Here is a 16,905-nt window from a genome sequence, read left to right as displayed (position 1 = left end):
CCTGCATGCAAGGGTCTTAATTTTGAGAGACATTTTCAGTTTCCATTTCTTGTTTGCAGAATGATGTTAGAATACAAAGCAGCTCAGAGAAAAACTTGAAGGCCATGCAATAATGGAGAGGATAGATGGAAGAAGTAAGATTCCTTTAAGAATATAAAAATGAATGATTCATTCTGCCATGCAACCCGTAGTGATTGGCGCAAACAGTGCTGACAGGTTAATCCAGAATAAGGAGAGAGATGTTTGAGGAGGGAAAGCGAGAGCAGTGATACTTACCCTGCTGGTGTGTGTGTGTGTGCGCGCGTGTGCGCGTGCATGCGTGCGCTAAGTCACTCAGTCATGTCCGACTCTTTGTGACCCCATGGACTGTGCCCTCCAGGCTCCTCTGTCCATGGGATTTTCCAGGCAAGAATACTGGAGTGGGTTGCCATTTCCTGCTCCCCATTGCTGGTAGCATAAGTATTTGCAACAGTGATCGATGATTTTACAGTATCTGAGGCTTGATCTACACAATAGTAAGAAGAAAAGACAAAACTGCATTAGAACTGGTATATCTTCCCTTTTACATGGTTTATAGATTCTCAGGTTTTCAACAGACAACTGCTGATAAAAAGTATCTGACTTAACTAGAGAAATACCACTTTTGCATTTTGTTCTTATTGTGTTCAGCAAATATCTTTCAAGCCAGACATGGTGTGGGTAGTGGGAATATCATGGTGAAGAAAGCAAATACGACTCCTGCCCTGTTGGGGTATATAGTGTAGAGCCATAGAAATCATTTTGTAAAGTTAATATATACCCTGTAAACATGCAAACAATTCTCAAGTGTGTAAATTAAAAATGGAGTGTTTCTTCCTTACTTCTACATTTGTCCAATTAAAAAACCAAATGCATGATCACTTACAAAGAGGGAACAGTCAGTTGTCCTCATAACTATGTTAAGTGTTTGTATTTCTTCAACATAATTTCAACTCTTGAAACCTTTCATGTACTTTTTGAATGTATATTTTTTGCTATTTAGTGTAGTTTTCTTTCCTCTGTTTAAAGATGTGAATACTTTTTCAACATGTAGTCCTAATATACTGAGGGAATGTTACATAATAAGTTTTGTTTTCAGACAACTGAGATAATAATATTTTAATGTTATTTTTGAAAGAATGAGTTATATATTAATGACACTAAATTTTCTTCTCATTCTTTGAAGAGATGTAGGAAAATTTCTCTGAAATTCTGATACCAATGTTATTATTTGTCTGATAAGGGACCCACTTAATAACTCTAACCAAGAAGTTCTTTCCATAGCTAAAAGCCTAATTTCATTAGTGTTCGATAACTGAATTTTCTTTAAATACATCTTTAGAAAAGGCATTATGTAGTGTTTTATTTTAGTACTTTAAAGTCTAGAAAAGGTGGTCTAATGACTAATATTTTTCAGGTTGCCATTGTTATTGAAAGGAACTTCTTTTCTGTATGTTCTTTTCATCTTATATTGCAATTTAGGGATTGTTACAGGGCTTTGCAAGAGAAATTCATGTTATTAACATCCCTAAGACACAGTCTTTATTCTTTTCTCTCTAAAAATAACAGTTGAAACAGTTTATAATCATGTAAGTTAAGCAAGTTTTCCTGAGAGCTATAACTTTCCCCAGGAGAACCAGAGTACAGTGGAGCAGTGCAGGGAGTCATAAGGCCACCCCTGGCCTCGGTGGTCCTTGTGCCCTGCATTGTCTGACTGCTGGGCCCTTCGCCCTGCCCTGGTCAGCCCCCCTGGCTGCTTCCTCTCTGTCTGCTCCCAGACTCGGAGCACTCTTGGTGAAAGGCCTCACTGGCTGGGGAGCCAGAGAATCTCAGTTGTTTCACTTGCATTTGTTGGCCTTTCATGTTGACTGTGAGATATTGTCTAAGATACCAACACAGGACTCCAACCAATTGAGTTTTAAGAGGGGAAAATGTATAAAAAATAAATTACTGTAATATTATTATTCAATAGTAATCTGAAATAAATCATTTCCATTAGACTATTGGTCTCAAATTTAAGATACTATGATGGAATGTTGATTATGCTTCCCTAGTGCGTAGATTCTTCCAGTCTCACTTTTCTCCAGCCCAACACTTGTGCACTCATGGATACTTACTCATCCTCTGTTCCTATTCTTACACAGGCATCAGATGGAAGAAGAATGTAAATTTCACTTGCAAATGTTGCTCTACTATAAAATGGGCCTGATTTCAGAATTTGTAAAACATTTTGTGTTCAGACTCGCCCACTGGCTGACTTGTATAGCATATTAAGGAAAAGAAGTAATAGGTGAATAGGAAATAATGTTGCTTTCAACCATGAAAAGTTGTGAAGATTAGGTTAAGCATATATATAAATTGTTTAATAAAAGGCTCGGTTTAATTAATATACCTTTCACCTTCTCCTCTTTACCCTCCTACTGTTAACTACTTTTGTCACTGGGGAAAAGCTGATTGGTTTAAGACAAAAATCTTAGGTCTAGTAAATAACAGAGAAAGAGATTAGCCAGATGGTGAAGAGCATGGGCCAGTAAATTAGACAGATCTGGGTTTAAATCCTGGGTTTTGCCACTCACTTGTGTCTTTGGGAAAGCTGCTTAACCCCTCAGAGCCTCAGTTATCTTATTAGTAAAAGTGGGATAATAATAGTGTCTACTTGACAGTAGTGTTCTAAGGATTAGATGATAAACTGCATGTAAAATGATTGCTGCCACACCTATCCTGTAGTCTTGAATATGTTTTAGCTTCTCAAAGCAGATGCATTCACCTCACAGGGATTGATGTAAAAGGATTAAAACAATGTGTAGACCATATTTAGTAGAATACCTGGCATAAGTTCTTGATATATATTAGCTGCTACTACTAAGTATTAATATATTTTAAAGCAATAATAAAATATTAAAAGCCGCAGTATGGGACTTAACTATTGTATATATACTGTGCGGAGACAAAGGTAAAGGTTCTAAAGATTATATGAAAGCTATGAATGAAAACTTATCATAGTACTCATTACTTCTAAAATCATCATACCACCATTCAGAAATTGCGTTTACCTTTTTAATGAAAACTCCACCTTTCCTTTTGCTCAAGTTTCCATTGAGGAGGCTTGTGAGCATGATTGGTACAAACATTTTTGTAATTAACTTTTGTAGATGTTTATTGAACAGAACAAGCTAAAGAGACAAAGCCACCTTCTGCTACAGAGCTCTGCTCCTGACCGGCAGCTTTTGAACGCATTAGATGAAAATGCAAAACTCGTCCAGCTCCTTGAAGAAGAGAGAATTCAGCATCAACAAAAGGTAACAGATTTTCTTCTGGGTTTTTAATGCACACACATCCTTACACTGAGAGGAGTTAGTCCAGAAGCTCATAGTTCCTTATGTTGCTTGAGTTACTAAGTCTTTCCAGTGTTTTCACCTTTTAGGGAAAAAACTACCAAATGAACTTCTAGTACCCATCTAAAATTTATAGTGCACTTTTTGTAGGCTCTATTGTTGTTGTTTAGTTGCTAAGTCATGTCTGACTCCTTTGTGAACTCGTGGACTGTAGACCACGAGGTTCCTTCTGTCCATGGGATGGGATTTCCCAGGCAAGAATACTGGAATGGGTTGCCGTTTCCTTCTCTAGGGGATCTTCTGACCCAGGGATCAAACCCACATCTCCTGCTTTGGCAGACGGACTCTTTACCACTGAGCCGCTAGTAGGGTTTATAGTGACTTTTAAACCATCCAAAGGATTGGAAGAAGTGAGGCAGAGAGACAACTCAAAAAGAGCTTGAATAATGCAGTTTGGAAATCTATAAGTCAATTGTGTTTTTGGAGAGTGCATACACTAGGAGGGTGTATTGTGATTGGTCTCAAAGAGCTTGTTGGAAGGCATAGGTTTTATTCAAAGAGGGAGGAAAAGTCCGTGTTAATAGTAATTGTTTGCTTAGAGAAAATTTCTGATTTTGTAAACTTGCACAAATGTATATGTTTAAAGGCTTCCTAAGTGGTTATTTCAATTTGTTTGAGTAGAGTTACTCCAGCTGACACAGCCTACCTCTGTGTGCTCAGCAGAAAGGATAGTCATCGTGGTGGGTGAGAAGGAGAGGCAAGAGGAGGACAGGCAAACAGGTGGAACAAAGCCTTTCAAATTAAAGAAACCACTTAAGAAAAATTGCATCAATATTCATGCTACTTACAGTGTCCCTAGTTGGAGAGGGAGAGGCTGTTAGTTGCCATTTGTTAGCACCTGTGGAAGTCTCTTTAAGCAACACTGTTGACATTTAATCCTTGGATGTTCCTGGAGTTTTTACCAAGTTGTGAGGTAGAGTTAAATTTTTTTTCCTTCAATAAGAAATGTTGGTATACATGTAGGGAAGCTCTAAATGAATACATGGTAATAGTGCTTGGCCCTAGGAAAGTGCCTTGGGGGATAGGATGGAAGGGACATTTTTTTTTTTGGTCCCCATATGCAGAAATTACCTTTTCAAATAAAGAGAATGAAAGAATGTTTATTTTTATTTAGCTTACTACTAGAATTTTCAGATTTGAAAAAAGCTCTACTACCGTTTTAGTCACTAAGTCATGTCTGACTGTTTGTAACCCCATGAACTGTAGCACGCCAGGCTCTTTGGTCCATGGGGTTTCCCAGGCAAGGATGCTGGAGTGGGTTTGGGTTGCCATTTCCCTCTCCAGAGGATCTTCCTGACCCAGAGATCGAACTCAAGCCTCCTGCATTGCAGGTGGATTCTTTACTGCTGAGCCACCTGGGAAGCCCTCTTCTACATGTAGTTACCTCATTAAATAATGCTTGCCGAGAACCTAGTAAATTATATTGAGGATGGGACTAAATTGTTGGGTGTATACCTTGTTCGGGTAGGGTACTGAAGAGTATATATAAGTTATAAATGAAGTTAGAGCAATCAATACTTCTAAACCTGTTTTACTGTACTGTTATTCTGGATAATCTTTCAGGTTTGTGGTTGGAAAATATTTCTTACCTGTCTATAAGTTCCCTTGCAAATTCAGCAATCTTTAAAACACAACTGTGTTGTTTTTATTATTATAATAAGGAAATCTTAAAAATACAGAAAAAGCTAAAGCAGAAAACTAAGATTAATTAAAAATTCCATAGTTTGGTACATATCCAAACTTTGTATAAATATATAGTTTTATGAATATAGTTTAAATGGGATCATTGCAAGCATATTTTCTACAACCTGTTTTTTTTCCATTGGTAATAAATTAATATCTTTCTATGTCAGTGTATAGTGAGGTATGTGATTTAAAATTTTTGCATAGTATTGATATTTCACTTACTGAACACTGTAATTTATTAAATCAATAATATTGGTGGACATGTAGCTTATTTCCAAAAATTCCCTTGTTGCAGAGAATGCTCTAATGAATATATTTGAACACCTGTCTACTTCTCTGAAACAAGTTCTAGAAGTAATATTACTGAATCAAAGGGGCTTTCCTTCCTTTTTTTTTTTTAATGGTTTTTGTTGTTACCAAATTATCCCACCAGGACTCATTTTACTATTACCTAAGTTTTTGTTTTCAAATGGGCATAGAAGTGTTAATCTGTTTTAAATGAATTTTTTACTTATATGAATATTAAAAACTAAATTTTCTCGGATATAAGTCTCCAATAAATTTATATGAATCACATTACTGATAATATCAGTATTATCTGTGGTGGTAGTGGTGATGGTTTACTTGCTAAGTCGTGTCCAACTCTTGGGACTCGATGGACTGTAGCCTGTCAGCTTCCTCTGTCTATGGAATTTTCCAGGCAAGAATTCTAGAGTAGATTGCCACTTCCTTTTCCAAGGAATCTTCCTGACCCAGGGATCGAACCCGCGCCTTCTGTATTGTAGGCAGTCTCCTAGATTGCGGGCAGATTCTTTACCAACGAGCCACCAGGGAAGACCCAGTATTATCTGTATCCCAGGGTTTGTGTGATTTTTTAAAGATGAATTGGAATCTCTTTGCTCTGAAATGCAAAGTAAAAGAGAAAAATTTGTTTTTCCCCTTGTTTTCCTTGACAAAGGAAAAACTGTTATCGCTGTATAAAAGTCTGTTTGTGATTTATAGGTCAAAGAGCTAGAGGAGCAACTGCAGAACGAAGCTCTCCACAAGGAGATACACAGTCTCAAACAGCAACTGGAGCTTCTCGAAGAAGATAGAAAAGAACTGGAACTGAAATATCAGAATTCTGAGGAGAAAGCTAGAAACTTAAAGCATTCCGGTAAAACCATTGCGTAGGCTATTATGTCTTAGTATTAATATGCGAATCTTTCATGGCTAGTACATTTACTGAATGCTCTGAATTCGATAGAAAAATTCCAAGCTTTCTTTTAAATTCCCTCATTTCTGACTATTGCAGTTAAGTAGAATGATCACTGTAATGAGATGACTCATAAATATTTAGACTTACTTTTTGGACTCAGAGCTTTTATGAGCATCACATACAGAATTAAGAGACAGAGATACAATTAATACGGGAAGACCAAAACTTCAGCATTTCTCAGGGCTTCAGAGACGAGTGTTCATTAAGTACTTATTTTGTTCATTTTAGGGTGTATTTTTAAAAAGTAACTTTTCAGGTTCATACTACCTTCATCTTTGATGTCTAATTATACACATGAAATAATGCTTTCAATATCACACCTATCAATAAAATGGGCAACAATATGTGTATTAAATGGAAAAACCTTTAAAACACCAAGGGGTACTTAAATGATGTATTCATTCAGTTCTAGAAGGCTTAACGGGAATGTGTGAGTTAGATTACTACACAGGGATAAATAATAAGTTTCTGTTGGAAAGTAAGTAATTTAAGGAGTCAGGTTGTTCCCTGTATAACAGCTTCAATATTCACTTCAGATATTTTTGGTTAATTTTATACTAGAATTTTTAAATCTGTACAGAAGAATCAAGTAGGCTTTTTTTTCTTTAAAAAATATTCAGAGCTTTCTAATCCACAATGAAAATGAACTATAATTTATTTTTTTAAATTTATCTAAAATTAAGAAGTAGTTCATTCTTTTTGTCTGCTGTGTATATGCTCAGCCATACCCAGTACCCTGGGGTGCTATAAGAAATATAGAAGAAAAGAAACCATGCTTTATTGTCCACGAGGATCTCAGATTCCCTTTAGAGAAATAGACACATGTATATGAAATAACTAGAGAATACTTGGTGTTGGAGAACCTAGCCTACCCTGCTCATTAAAGTGCTGGCAGTAAAAACAAATGGACAGGTCATTGGAGTACAGTTAGTCATGGAAAGTAGAATGACTACATAGAGGGAGAGTTTTTCCTGAGAACAGTACCTGTAGCCCATGAGAGCTCAGTTAGAGAGGCATTCACATCTCTGCTATAAATTGAGTTTTCTGGCAGTCAGGAACCATGTCTTAAACAGCACCAAGGACAGGCTCTTTTCACATTGTTGGAGCTTAGTAAGTACTTGTTTTATTAATGGCTTGAATGAATTGAATGAATAAATTATATTTCCAGAATGCTCTTCAAAAGAACAAAAAGTTTCTGAGTTAGACATTTGGGAGTCTGAGTCTGGTTAAAATGACAAATTCTAGGATTTGCAGCTTTGAAGGAGATTAAGTGGAGGAGGAAAGTATGCTATTGAAATTCATTACTAAATGTCATCTTTAAAATTAATTCAATTCTTGGTCTATACACTTTAAAAGTCAAATATTAACAATTTCTTAGTGTTTGGGTGGCATATTCCATTCTTAACAACATTTCTTCAGCCTACTCAATCCTTACTTCCCACCCATCCAGCCATTGTCTTGATTTTTTTTTCCTTTTCCATAGTTTGTACATATAGCAAAAAGATGGTAATTTTTTGGTAATGTATATAAGGTCTCTCTCACTGACGATAAAAAGTTTAAAAAATTCTCCAGCTTCATACTGGAATTTCTAACTTTGCCCTAGTAAAAGAATGTGATTTTGAACAGGTGGTTTTTTTCCTTTACATGTATGTAAGGTGCTAAGTTGCTTATTTCATCTTTTTTTTCTGAATGCTTGCTCTCTGTGCAGTTGATGAACTCCAGAAACGGGTGAACCAGTCTGAGAATTCAGTACCTCCACCACCACCTCCTCCACCCCCACCTCCTCCCCCTCCTCCCCCCAATCCTATCCGGTAAGCACATCCGGGAAGATGGCTCGACATCAAATGTTAGTCCTTGTCATAGAAACTGAAGTTTATGTTATTGGTATCCTTTTTTAAAAAATACTGGCTTAGAATGCATCATTAGACACGGGTAAAATGTTTGAAAGATATTAGCAGGTGTTTCAGAGAATTTTCTGAAGGCCAGTGTATCATTCCCTTCTTATAATATATTGTTGTTTAGCTGCTAAGTCGTGTCCGACTCTTTGCAACTCCCTGGACTATAGCCCTCTAGGCTCCTCTGTTCGTGGGATTTCCCAGGCAGGAATACTAGAGCAGGTTGCCATTTCCTTCTCCAGGGAATCTTCCCAACCCAGGGATCAAGCATCTCCTGCATTGCAGGTGGATTTTTTTTTTTTTAACCACTGAGCCACCAGGGAAGCCCATCTCTTGTAATCTATTTAGGGTCTTAAATACCTGGCAAAGACATCTTGTGGCCTACAGTGTTCTTATAGATATTCTGGTTTCATGTGGACGTTCCAAGCTGAGGAGCTAGACATAAAAAAATTTTTTTGATACCTCAGTTTTAAACTTTCAGTCCATGTCATTAGGATTTTCTTTTACCCTTTAACCAGAAGATCAAGGAATTTTGAGCTTGTCCAGAATGTCTTCATGTTTGTCTCTCACTAATTTGAAAAGCTACAGTTTGTTCAGTCATTTAAAAAAAAAATAGTGAACTAATAAAAACCTTACAGCTCTTATTGTTGTAAACTAGTAATTAAACTAAAAGTATAATTATTTTTAACTCCTTAATCTCATATTTAAACCTTTAATAATGCTGAGTGAGTTACATTCCATAAAGAGAAATTATGTTTAAATTCTTGCAACAGGAAATCACATATGCAGACAAAAATTTGCTCTTTCTGAGCCAGAGGTGACTTGATGATGCCAAGGAGCCTGAGCTAAGCACAATACACCCCAGGACATCTCAGGTCAAATTCTGCCTCTTGTGCTTCATCAGTCTACCATCCGTGTACATAAGCCAACCTACCTGCTGTATGACAGTTTACCTCCTCATTTTATGCTGTTAACCACTTGTGTGTAATTTACTCTTGATCAAATGAAATTTAAAGTTTTGCTAAGAGTTTTACCTTTCATTAACTCATGTGATTTGTTTAATCCGTTCACACAGAGAGTCCATTTATTCGTACTTTGCACCTTTGCGGATCCATCTCAATAGAATGAGTAGCATGGTCCTCCCACACGACCATGAAAATGGAACTCTGCCTTTTAAAAAGATTCTCATTAGTTTTCCTTACTGAGTAGGGTATGACATAATCCACTTTAAGCCATTGAAGTAGTTAAGGCAAAATAATTTTTACACGTGATCGATCCAAGAGTCAATTGAAAGAATTTCAGGTATTTTAAATTCTTTCTCTCCTGGGTCGCTAAAGCTGTAGGAGATAGTCTGAATTTGACATTTAAAATAGGAAATTCATCACTTTGATCTTTTGCTAAGGTCTAGAATTTTGAGCTTGATAAGAAAGTTCACTTGTGTCTGTGAGGAGAGGGAACTATTAAAAACCAATTAAAATCCTACTGTTGGCCTTTAAGTTTTAGTCTGAAATCTTGAGAGCCCTTCAAATTAAAAGTAAACTATAACCTAAATAGAGTATTTTCTCAAAGAGCACCCTATGGTTATACTGAGAAATGAAACTAGAATGCCGAATATGTGTGTCTAAAACATGAACTCTTGTAAGGCCCATTACAGAAAATTTTTGTTGAATAACATGAATGATTTTTCTTTTAAGATGAATTTAAATAGTATAAGACAAAGACAATTTCTCAGTAGAAAGAGATTTTTATTTTTTGATAAGGAGTACTTTCTTGTCAAATATATTTGCATATGTATTGAGTTTCACAAGGTTTTCCAGCGTTGTTCCTGAACTGTTTGTTTTAAGGTGATGTAGGTCCTGGATAGAAGTGAAACTGGGAAAAAAACGACTAGGGCCTGTGGCTTCTTTCAGGGGTTTTATTGGGCCCCTCCACCCCACCCCCGTCCCACTTCCTGCTCATTTGACCAGGAGGACGGTTGGGAGACAGATAAGAGAGGAAGAAAGCATACCTTGGTCATTTTGTAGCAGCCGAATGAAAGGACAGGCTCATGGGGAAAGAGTAGGGTATATTAGTGTATAGGGTTATAGAGTTCTCCAGAGAAACAGGAGCAGTGGGGGGATGGTGTACATGTGTACATATACATCATATACATAAAAAGAGAAAGTAGCCTGAGTAATTGGTTCACGTGACTGTGGAGGCTGGCCAGTCCTAGGATCTGCAGGATAAATCAGCAAGCTGGAGGCCAAGGAGAGCCTGCAGTGTAGTTTCAGTCTGAAGATCACCAGGCTGGAGACCCAGGGAGAGGAAGTGTTTCAGTTTTCGTGACTTAGAAGGCAAGAGAGAGCAGATGTCCTAGTTTCAGCGCAGGAGAAATTTTATCTTACTTAGGGGTGCATGCTAAGTAGCTTCAGTCATGTCTGTCTCTTTACGACCCTGTGGACCATAGCCCACCAGGATCCTCTGTCCATGGGATTCTCTGGGCAAGAATACTGGAGTGGATTTCAAAATGCCCTCCTTCAGGGATCTTCCTGACCCGGGGATTGAACCCGCATCTCTTTCGTCTCCTGCATTGGCAGGCAGTTTCTTTACCACTAGCACCACCTGGGAATCCCCTTTCTTTGGGGGAGGCTCACCCTTTTGTTGTATTCAAGCCTTTGACCAACTGACTGGAGCCCATCCCACATTAGGGAAGACATTCCACTTTACTGAGGCTACCAATTTATTTTTTTTTTTAAGATTTTAACATATATGAACCATGTTTTAGTCTTTATTGAATTTGTTATAATATTGCTTCTGCTTTTATGTTCTGTTTTTTTGGCCAAGAGGCATGTGGGATCCCATATGCTTGCATTGGAAGGTGAGCTCTTAACCAGTGGACCACCAGGGAAGTCCCCAGGCTACCAGTTCAGATGTTACCAGAACCCTCACAGAAACACCCAGAATACTGTTTGGCCATATATCTGAGTGGGCTTCCCTGGTGGGTCAGATGGTAAAGAATCTGCCTGCTGTGTAGGAGACCCATCTTTGATCCCTGAGTAGGAAAGATTCTCTGGAGAAGGGAGTGGCTATGCACTCTAGTATTCTTGCCTGGAGAACCCCATGGACAGAGATGCCTGGTAGGCTACAGTCCATGGGGTCATGAAGAGTCGGACACGATTGAGCGCGCGCACACACATACACACACCTCTCTGAGTACCCTATGAGCCAGTCCAGTTGACTCACAAAGTTAACCATCAAAGTGGGTGTGAAGAACACTAGAACAATTTCAAGATGAATATTTCCACCTGTGGCAATTTTCGCTAGAGATTTGACTGGTCCCAGATGTCTTGTTCTGATCTTCTTACTTGTCCTGTGAAACCCACACTGTCTATTTTCTCTTTAATCTTAGCACCAGCTTGTTGGATAGTTCTTTATAATAGTACAGATGACTTTGTTATAGACACTGCACCAGTCTTCAACTTGTACTTCAAATGTATAGAACATTTAAAGCTCACACTTTCTCTCATCCACTTAGGTGGTTTACAAGGAAGAACATCTATTCTCATTCATTTATGTAAATATATACAACTGTTATGAGCAGTACAAATAACTTCTTGCTCTGTAATCTTTTTGTACAGTAACACACATTCCCAAAACTTCCTCTCAGAACCAGAGGTGGGGTGGTTATGGTGTTGTGAGAGGTTAAAGAGAGGTCTGAGACTAGTGAGAGGCCCCCAACTTGTGACAGCCCCTGCCTCCATGCACCCTACCCTGCTTTGGAATGTTAACAAGTAGACCCTGTATTCTCCTGCCTTTTAGTTGACAGAATGGAAAAAAGTAAATTTTACATTATTTCCTTCCTCCCCTCGAGTCCTTTCATTACCTTAAAAGTTTTTTTTTTTTTCTTGCCTACATGTATATCCCTAAACTACTTTAAATACTTATCCAGTCTGTTCAGTTCAGTTCAGTCGCTCAGTCGTGTCCGACTCTTTGTGACCCCATGAATTGCAGCACGCCAGGCCTCCCTGTCCATCACCAACTCCCGGAGTTCACTCAGACTCATGTCCATCGAGTCCGTGATGCCATCCAGCCATCTCATCCTGGGTCGTCCCCTTCTCCTCCTGCCCCCAATCTCTCCCAGCATCAGAGTCTTTTCCAATGAGTCAACTCTTCACATGAGGTGGCCAAAGTACTGGAGCTTCAGCTTTAGCATCATTCCTTCCAAAGAAATCCCAGAGTTGATCTCCTTCAGAATGGACTGGTTGGATCTCCTTGCAGTCCAAGGGACCCTCAAGAGTCTTCTCCAACACCACAGTTCAAACGCATCAATTCTTCGGCACTCAGCTTTCTTCACAGTCCAACTCTCACATCCATACATGACCACAGGAAAAACCATAGCCTTGACTAGACGGACCTTTGTTGGCAAAGTAATGTCTCTGCTTTTGAATATACTATCTAGGTTGGTCATAACTTTTCTTCCAAGGAGTAAGTGTCTTTTAATTTCAAGGTTGCAGTCACCATCTGCAGTGGTTTTGGAGCCCCCAAAAATAAAGTCTGACACTGTCTCTACTGTTTCCCCATCTATTTCCCATGAAGTGATGGGACCGGATGCCATGATCTTCGTTTTCTGAATGTTGAGCTTTAAGCCAACTTTTTCACTCTCCACTTTCACTTTCATCAAGAGGCTTTTTAGCTCCTCTTCACTTTCTGCCATAAGGGTGGTGTCATCTGCATATCTGAGGTTGTTGAGATGTTTCCTGGCAATCTTGATTCCAGCTTGTGTTTCTTCCAATCCAGCGTTTCTCATGATGTACTCTGCATAGAAGTTAAATAAGCCAGGTGACAATATACAGCCTTGACGTACTCCTTTTCCTATTTGGAACCAGTCTGTTGTTCCATGTTCAGTTCTAACTGTTGCTTCCTGACCTGCATACAGATTTCTCAGGAGGCAGTTTAGGTGGTCTGGTATTCCCATCTCTCTCAGAATTTTCCACAGTTTATTGTGATCCACACAGTCAAAGGCTTTGGCATAGTCAATAAAGCAGAAATAGATGTTTTTCTGGAACTCTCTTGCTTTTTCCATGATCCAGCCAATGTTGGCAATTTAATGTCTGTTTCCTCTGCCTTTTCTAAAACCAGCTGGAACATCAGGGAGTTCACGGTTCACGAATTGCTGAAGCCTGGCTTGGAGAATTTTGAGCATTACTTTACTAGCATGTGAGATGAGTGCAATTGTGTGGTAGTTTGAGCATTCTTTGGCATTGCCTTTCTTTGGGATTGGAATGAAAACTGACCGTTTCCAGTCCTGTGGCCACTGCTGAGTTTTCCAAACTTACTGGCATATTGAGTACAGCACTTTCACAGCATCATCTTTCAGGATTTGAAACAGCGCAACTGGAATTCCATCACCTCCACTAGCTTTGTTCATAGTGATGCTTTCCAAGGCCCACTTGACTTCACATTCCAAGATGTCTGGCTCTAGATTAGTGATCACATCATCATGATTATCTGGGTCGTGAAGATCTTTTTTGTACAGTTCTTCCGTGTATTCTTGCCACCTCTTCTTAATATCTTCTCCTTCTGTTAGGTCCAGACCATTTCTGTCCTTTATTGAGCCCATCTTTGCACCTGTTTCTAAATTTTAAATATGGATATTGAAAGGTTTTCTGTATCTATTTTACTTTATAGATGTCTCTGCATCATATTAATAATAATGTTAGCAGCCTCCTTCTTCCAGTAATTGGACGTCTTCCCTGGTGGCTCAGACGATAAAACGTCTGCCTGTAGTGCAGGAGACCCGGGTTTGATCCCTGGGATGGAAAGATCCCCTGGAGAAGGAAATGGCAACCTACTCTAGTACTCTTGCCTGGAGAATTCCATGGTCCAAGGAGCCTGTTAGGCTACAGTCCATGGGGTTGCAAAGAGTTGGACACAACTGAGCAACTTCACATTCTTTCTTTCACTTTAGCAGTCTCCTTCTTCCAGTAATTAGTTTGGTTTTACACAGAAAAAGGATGGGACATCTTTCTCTTTCTTACAGTGATGAAAAATTTCACAATTTATTAAAAGTGTAAGTAGGCTACTTATACTACTATACCACTATTAAGTAGTAGGCTACTTAAATTCTAGTTTTATATTCACATACTTAGAGAAAAGTTGGATTTTTACTGATTATTTGGAACCTGTACCTTCTATTTCTTGGCTCTTATGGCATCTGCTAATCTCCTGTCAATCTTTTTTCTTTCTCCCAAAGATCACTCATGTCCATGATCCGGAAGCGATCCCACTCCAGCAGCGGCGGTGCTAAGAAAGAAAAGGCGGCTCAACCAGAAACAAGTAATTCTAACCCACTGCCCTGGGTTCACTTTTTAAGTTGTTGATGACATACAGTTTTTCAGCAATAGATGTACTTGTTGAGCTCTTTGACTATGAACAGATTTTGGGGGAGAAATGTGGACTTAACAACTATAAGAATAAGCCAAAGAACAGCCATTGCCTTCATGTGGCTTACCATCTGGAGCAGATGGACACATGTCACTGTGATGTGAGGGATGCTGGAAACGTGTTTTCACTAAGGGACGAGGTACTTTGGGGTGTAATTCCAGATGAGGGATTTGGGAAAAGGCTTTTTACAGTTGATAGCAAGTGAACTGAGACTTTGTCAAGTATTTGCTATATACCCTTCAGGGCTGTGAACTGGAGATACAAGATGTAGAGTCACATTTGAGTGGGGCAAGCAGGAAGTAGATCAATAATTACCAATTCAGTATATAATTGTTTAAATACATTTTTGAATCAGTACTGTGGAGGAGTGACTGTTGGTACTGACTTAAGAGGTTATAGATGTAGACTGCTGGGTGTCAGCAAGTGATGTTTCAGCTGAGTAGTTGTGGATTTAGAAGGTCAAGGTATTTCAGGTAAAGTATAATAGATCACACAGAGGGGCAACAATTCAAAGGTCTGGAGTGGGCAAGGAGCTTGGCATATTAGGAAACTGGAAAAAAGAAGTTGATATTATTAGAAGATGGATGCAAGAGAAGTCTGCTAGGAAAGCAGGAGCCAGATTCTAGAGGCAGTGATCAAGATTTTGGTACTTATTCTAAGGACAGTAGAAGTTTAAGTAGGAGTGTAACATGAGATGCATCTTTTGTAAAAAATCACACTGGCTACAGTGAGAGAACAGAGAGAAGACTGCATAGGACTGACCGTGGATAAGGGGAGACTGCTGCACTTATTCAGACAAACATCGCCTGGGCTGAGATGAGGGTGGTAGCAGAGAGAGAAAGAAATGGGTAAAGTCAGGAGCTGTTCAGGGAAGTAACATTCACAGGACTCTGATTCTTTGGAGAGAGAGATGTTGAGGATAGGGAGAGATGGGAATGGAGAGAGAAGAGCTTTCCTGCTGAGCCAAGGCACCAGGTGGGTACGTGGCGAGTCAGTGCTCAGAGCCGTGGGTGGTTTGATGTGTGGCCCCGTTGAAAACAAAAGCTTGAAATGCTAGGGCCGAATCTTGGCCCTTTATGCCTGAGAACCGTAGAACCTAAATTAAACTCCGCAGTGTTTGCTCAACCCCTGTTACTTATAGAGCATGGTGGGTTTGCCTGGTTCAGGCCCAGATGAGGGGACTCTTCTTGGCTCCCTTTTCTTGCCTCTGGGTCTCCTAGCCCCACTCCAGCCATTTTCATACCTCTGCAGTGCAGTGTTCTCAGGTCCTGGGTCTAACAAAGTTGTCCTTCATCTTACCACATTTCTGTGCTGCCCTCTGAGGCAGAATAGAATCCAAAGCCCTGTGGTCTGCTTAGAGGTGGTTTTCTGCCTTTAGTATGTAGCCTCATTTCTGACAGGGCTTTCCTGGTGGCCCAGGTGGTAAACAGGTGGCCCTGGTAACACCTGCAGTGCAGGAAACCCAGGTTCGATCCCTGGGTCAGGAAGATCCCCTGGAGAAGGGAGTGGCTACCCACTCCAGTATTCTTGCCTGGAGAATCCCCTGGACAGAGGATTCTGGCGGGCTACAGTCCATGGGGTCACAAAGAATTGGCCATGACTGAGTGACTAACACTTCACTTTCATTTCTTATCACATGTACCTCACCATATGGTTGACCCTTGCCTATAAGTTCCCTGTGTGTTCGTTCCTGTCTTTCCTAATCCCAGAATTGTCCTCCTGCTGTCCCTCTACCAAGGTGCTGTCCTAATCTCCCATCAGATTCCAGGCATATTGCCTGGTGTGTTCCCTGGCTCTTCCTCCTCTTCTCTTATTTATTAGTATCAATAATCCAGAATGAATGGGCTCATTGCTATGTGTTGCTATGGCAGTTGGCTTCAAATTTTGTTCCCATAAGGATTTAATGTCCCACCCCAAGACTCTGCTCTGGTGTTCGAGTTATTTCTACATCTCTCCCCCTGAGCAGATTGCAGACTATTTGAAGGCTCACTCCTCTCTGCAGCCATCCACAGCTTTCATGCATATTGATTGAATCAAAGTTTAGACTTAGTCATTTCTTCTTAAGCAAGCACCTTGCAGCACCATTACAGACAAAAGCTGTTTGATTGTATCTGTGTGGATTGACTTTTTTGGCTTGCCTCCTGCAGCCCATTGTAATGCTGCTAAAAGGTAAATTCTGCTTTGCCAGGGCATTGCAGGATTTAGAAGTCTTGACTTCTGTGATCTGCAG

General features: G+C 39.6%; 1 protein-coding gene across 1 annotated transcript in view; it reads left to right on the top strand.

The window, feature by feature from the left end:
* Positions 1–16,905, top strand: part of SHTN1 (shootin 1) — a 66,227-nt gene that overhangs the window by 15,284 nt on the left and 34,038 nt on the right. Inside the window, exons 6-9 of the mRNA XM_052661023.1 lie at positions 3,171–3,317; positions 6,102–6,255; positions 8,066–8,168; positions 14,485–14,567. Of these exons, the coding sequence (XP_052516983.1) occupies positions 3,171–3,317; positions 6,102–6,255; positions 8,066–8,168; positions 14,485–14,567 (487 nt within the window). The remainder of the gene's footprint in view (positions 1–3,170; positions 3,318–6,101; positions 6,256–8,065; positions 8,169–14,484; positions 14,568–16,905) is intronic.

The sequence above is a fragment of the Budorcas taxicolor genome, chromosome 23 (genome assembly GCF_023091745.1).
Source record: "Budorcas taxicolor isolate Tak-1 chromosome 23, Takin1.1, whole genome shotgun sequence".
Taxonomy (NCBI): domain Eukaryota; kingdom Metazoa; phylum Chordata; class Mammalia; order Artiodactyla; family Bovidae; genus Budorcas; species Budorcas taxicolor.
Note: the sequence above shows the minus strand (reverse complement) of the source record. Positions and strands in the feature narration are given on the sequence as shown.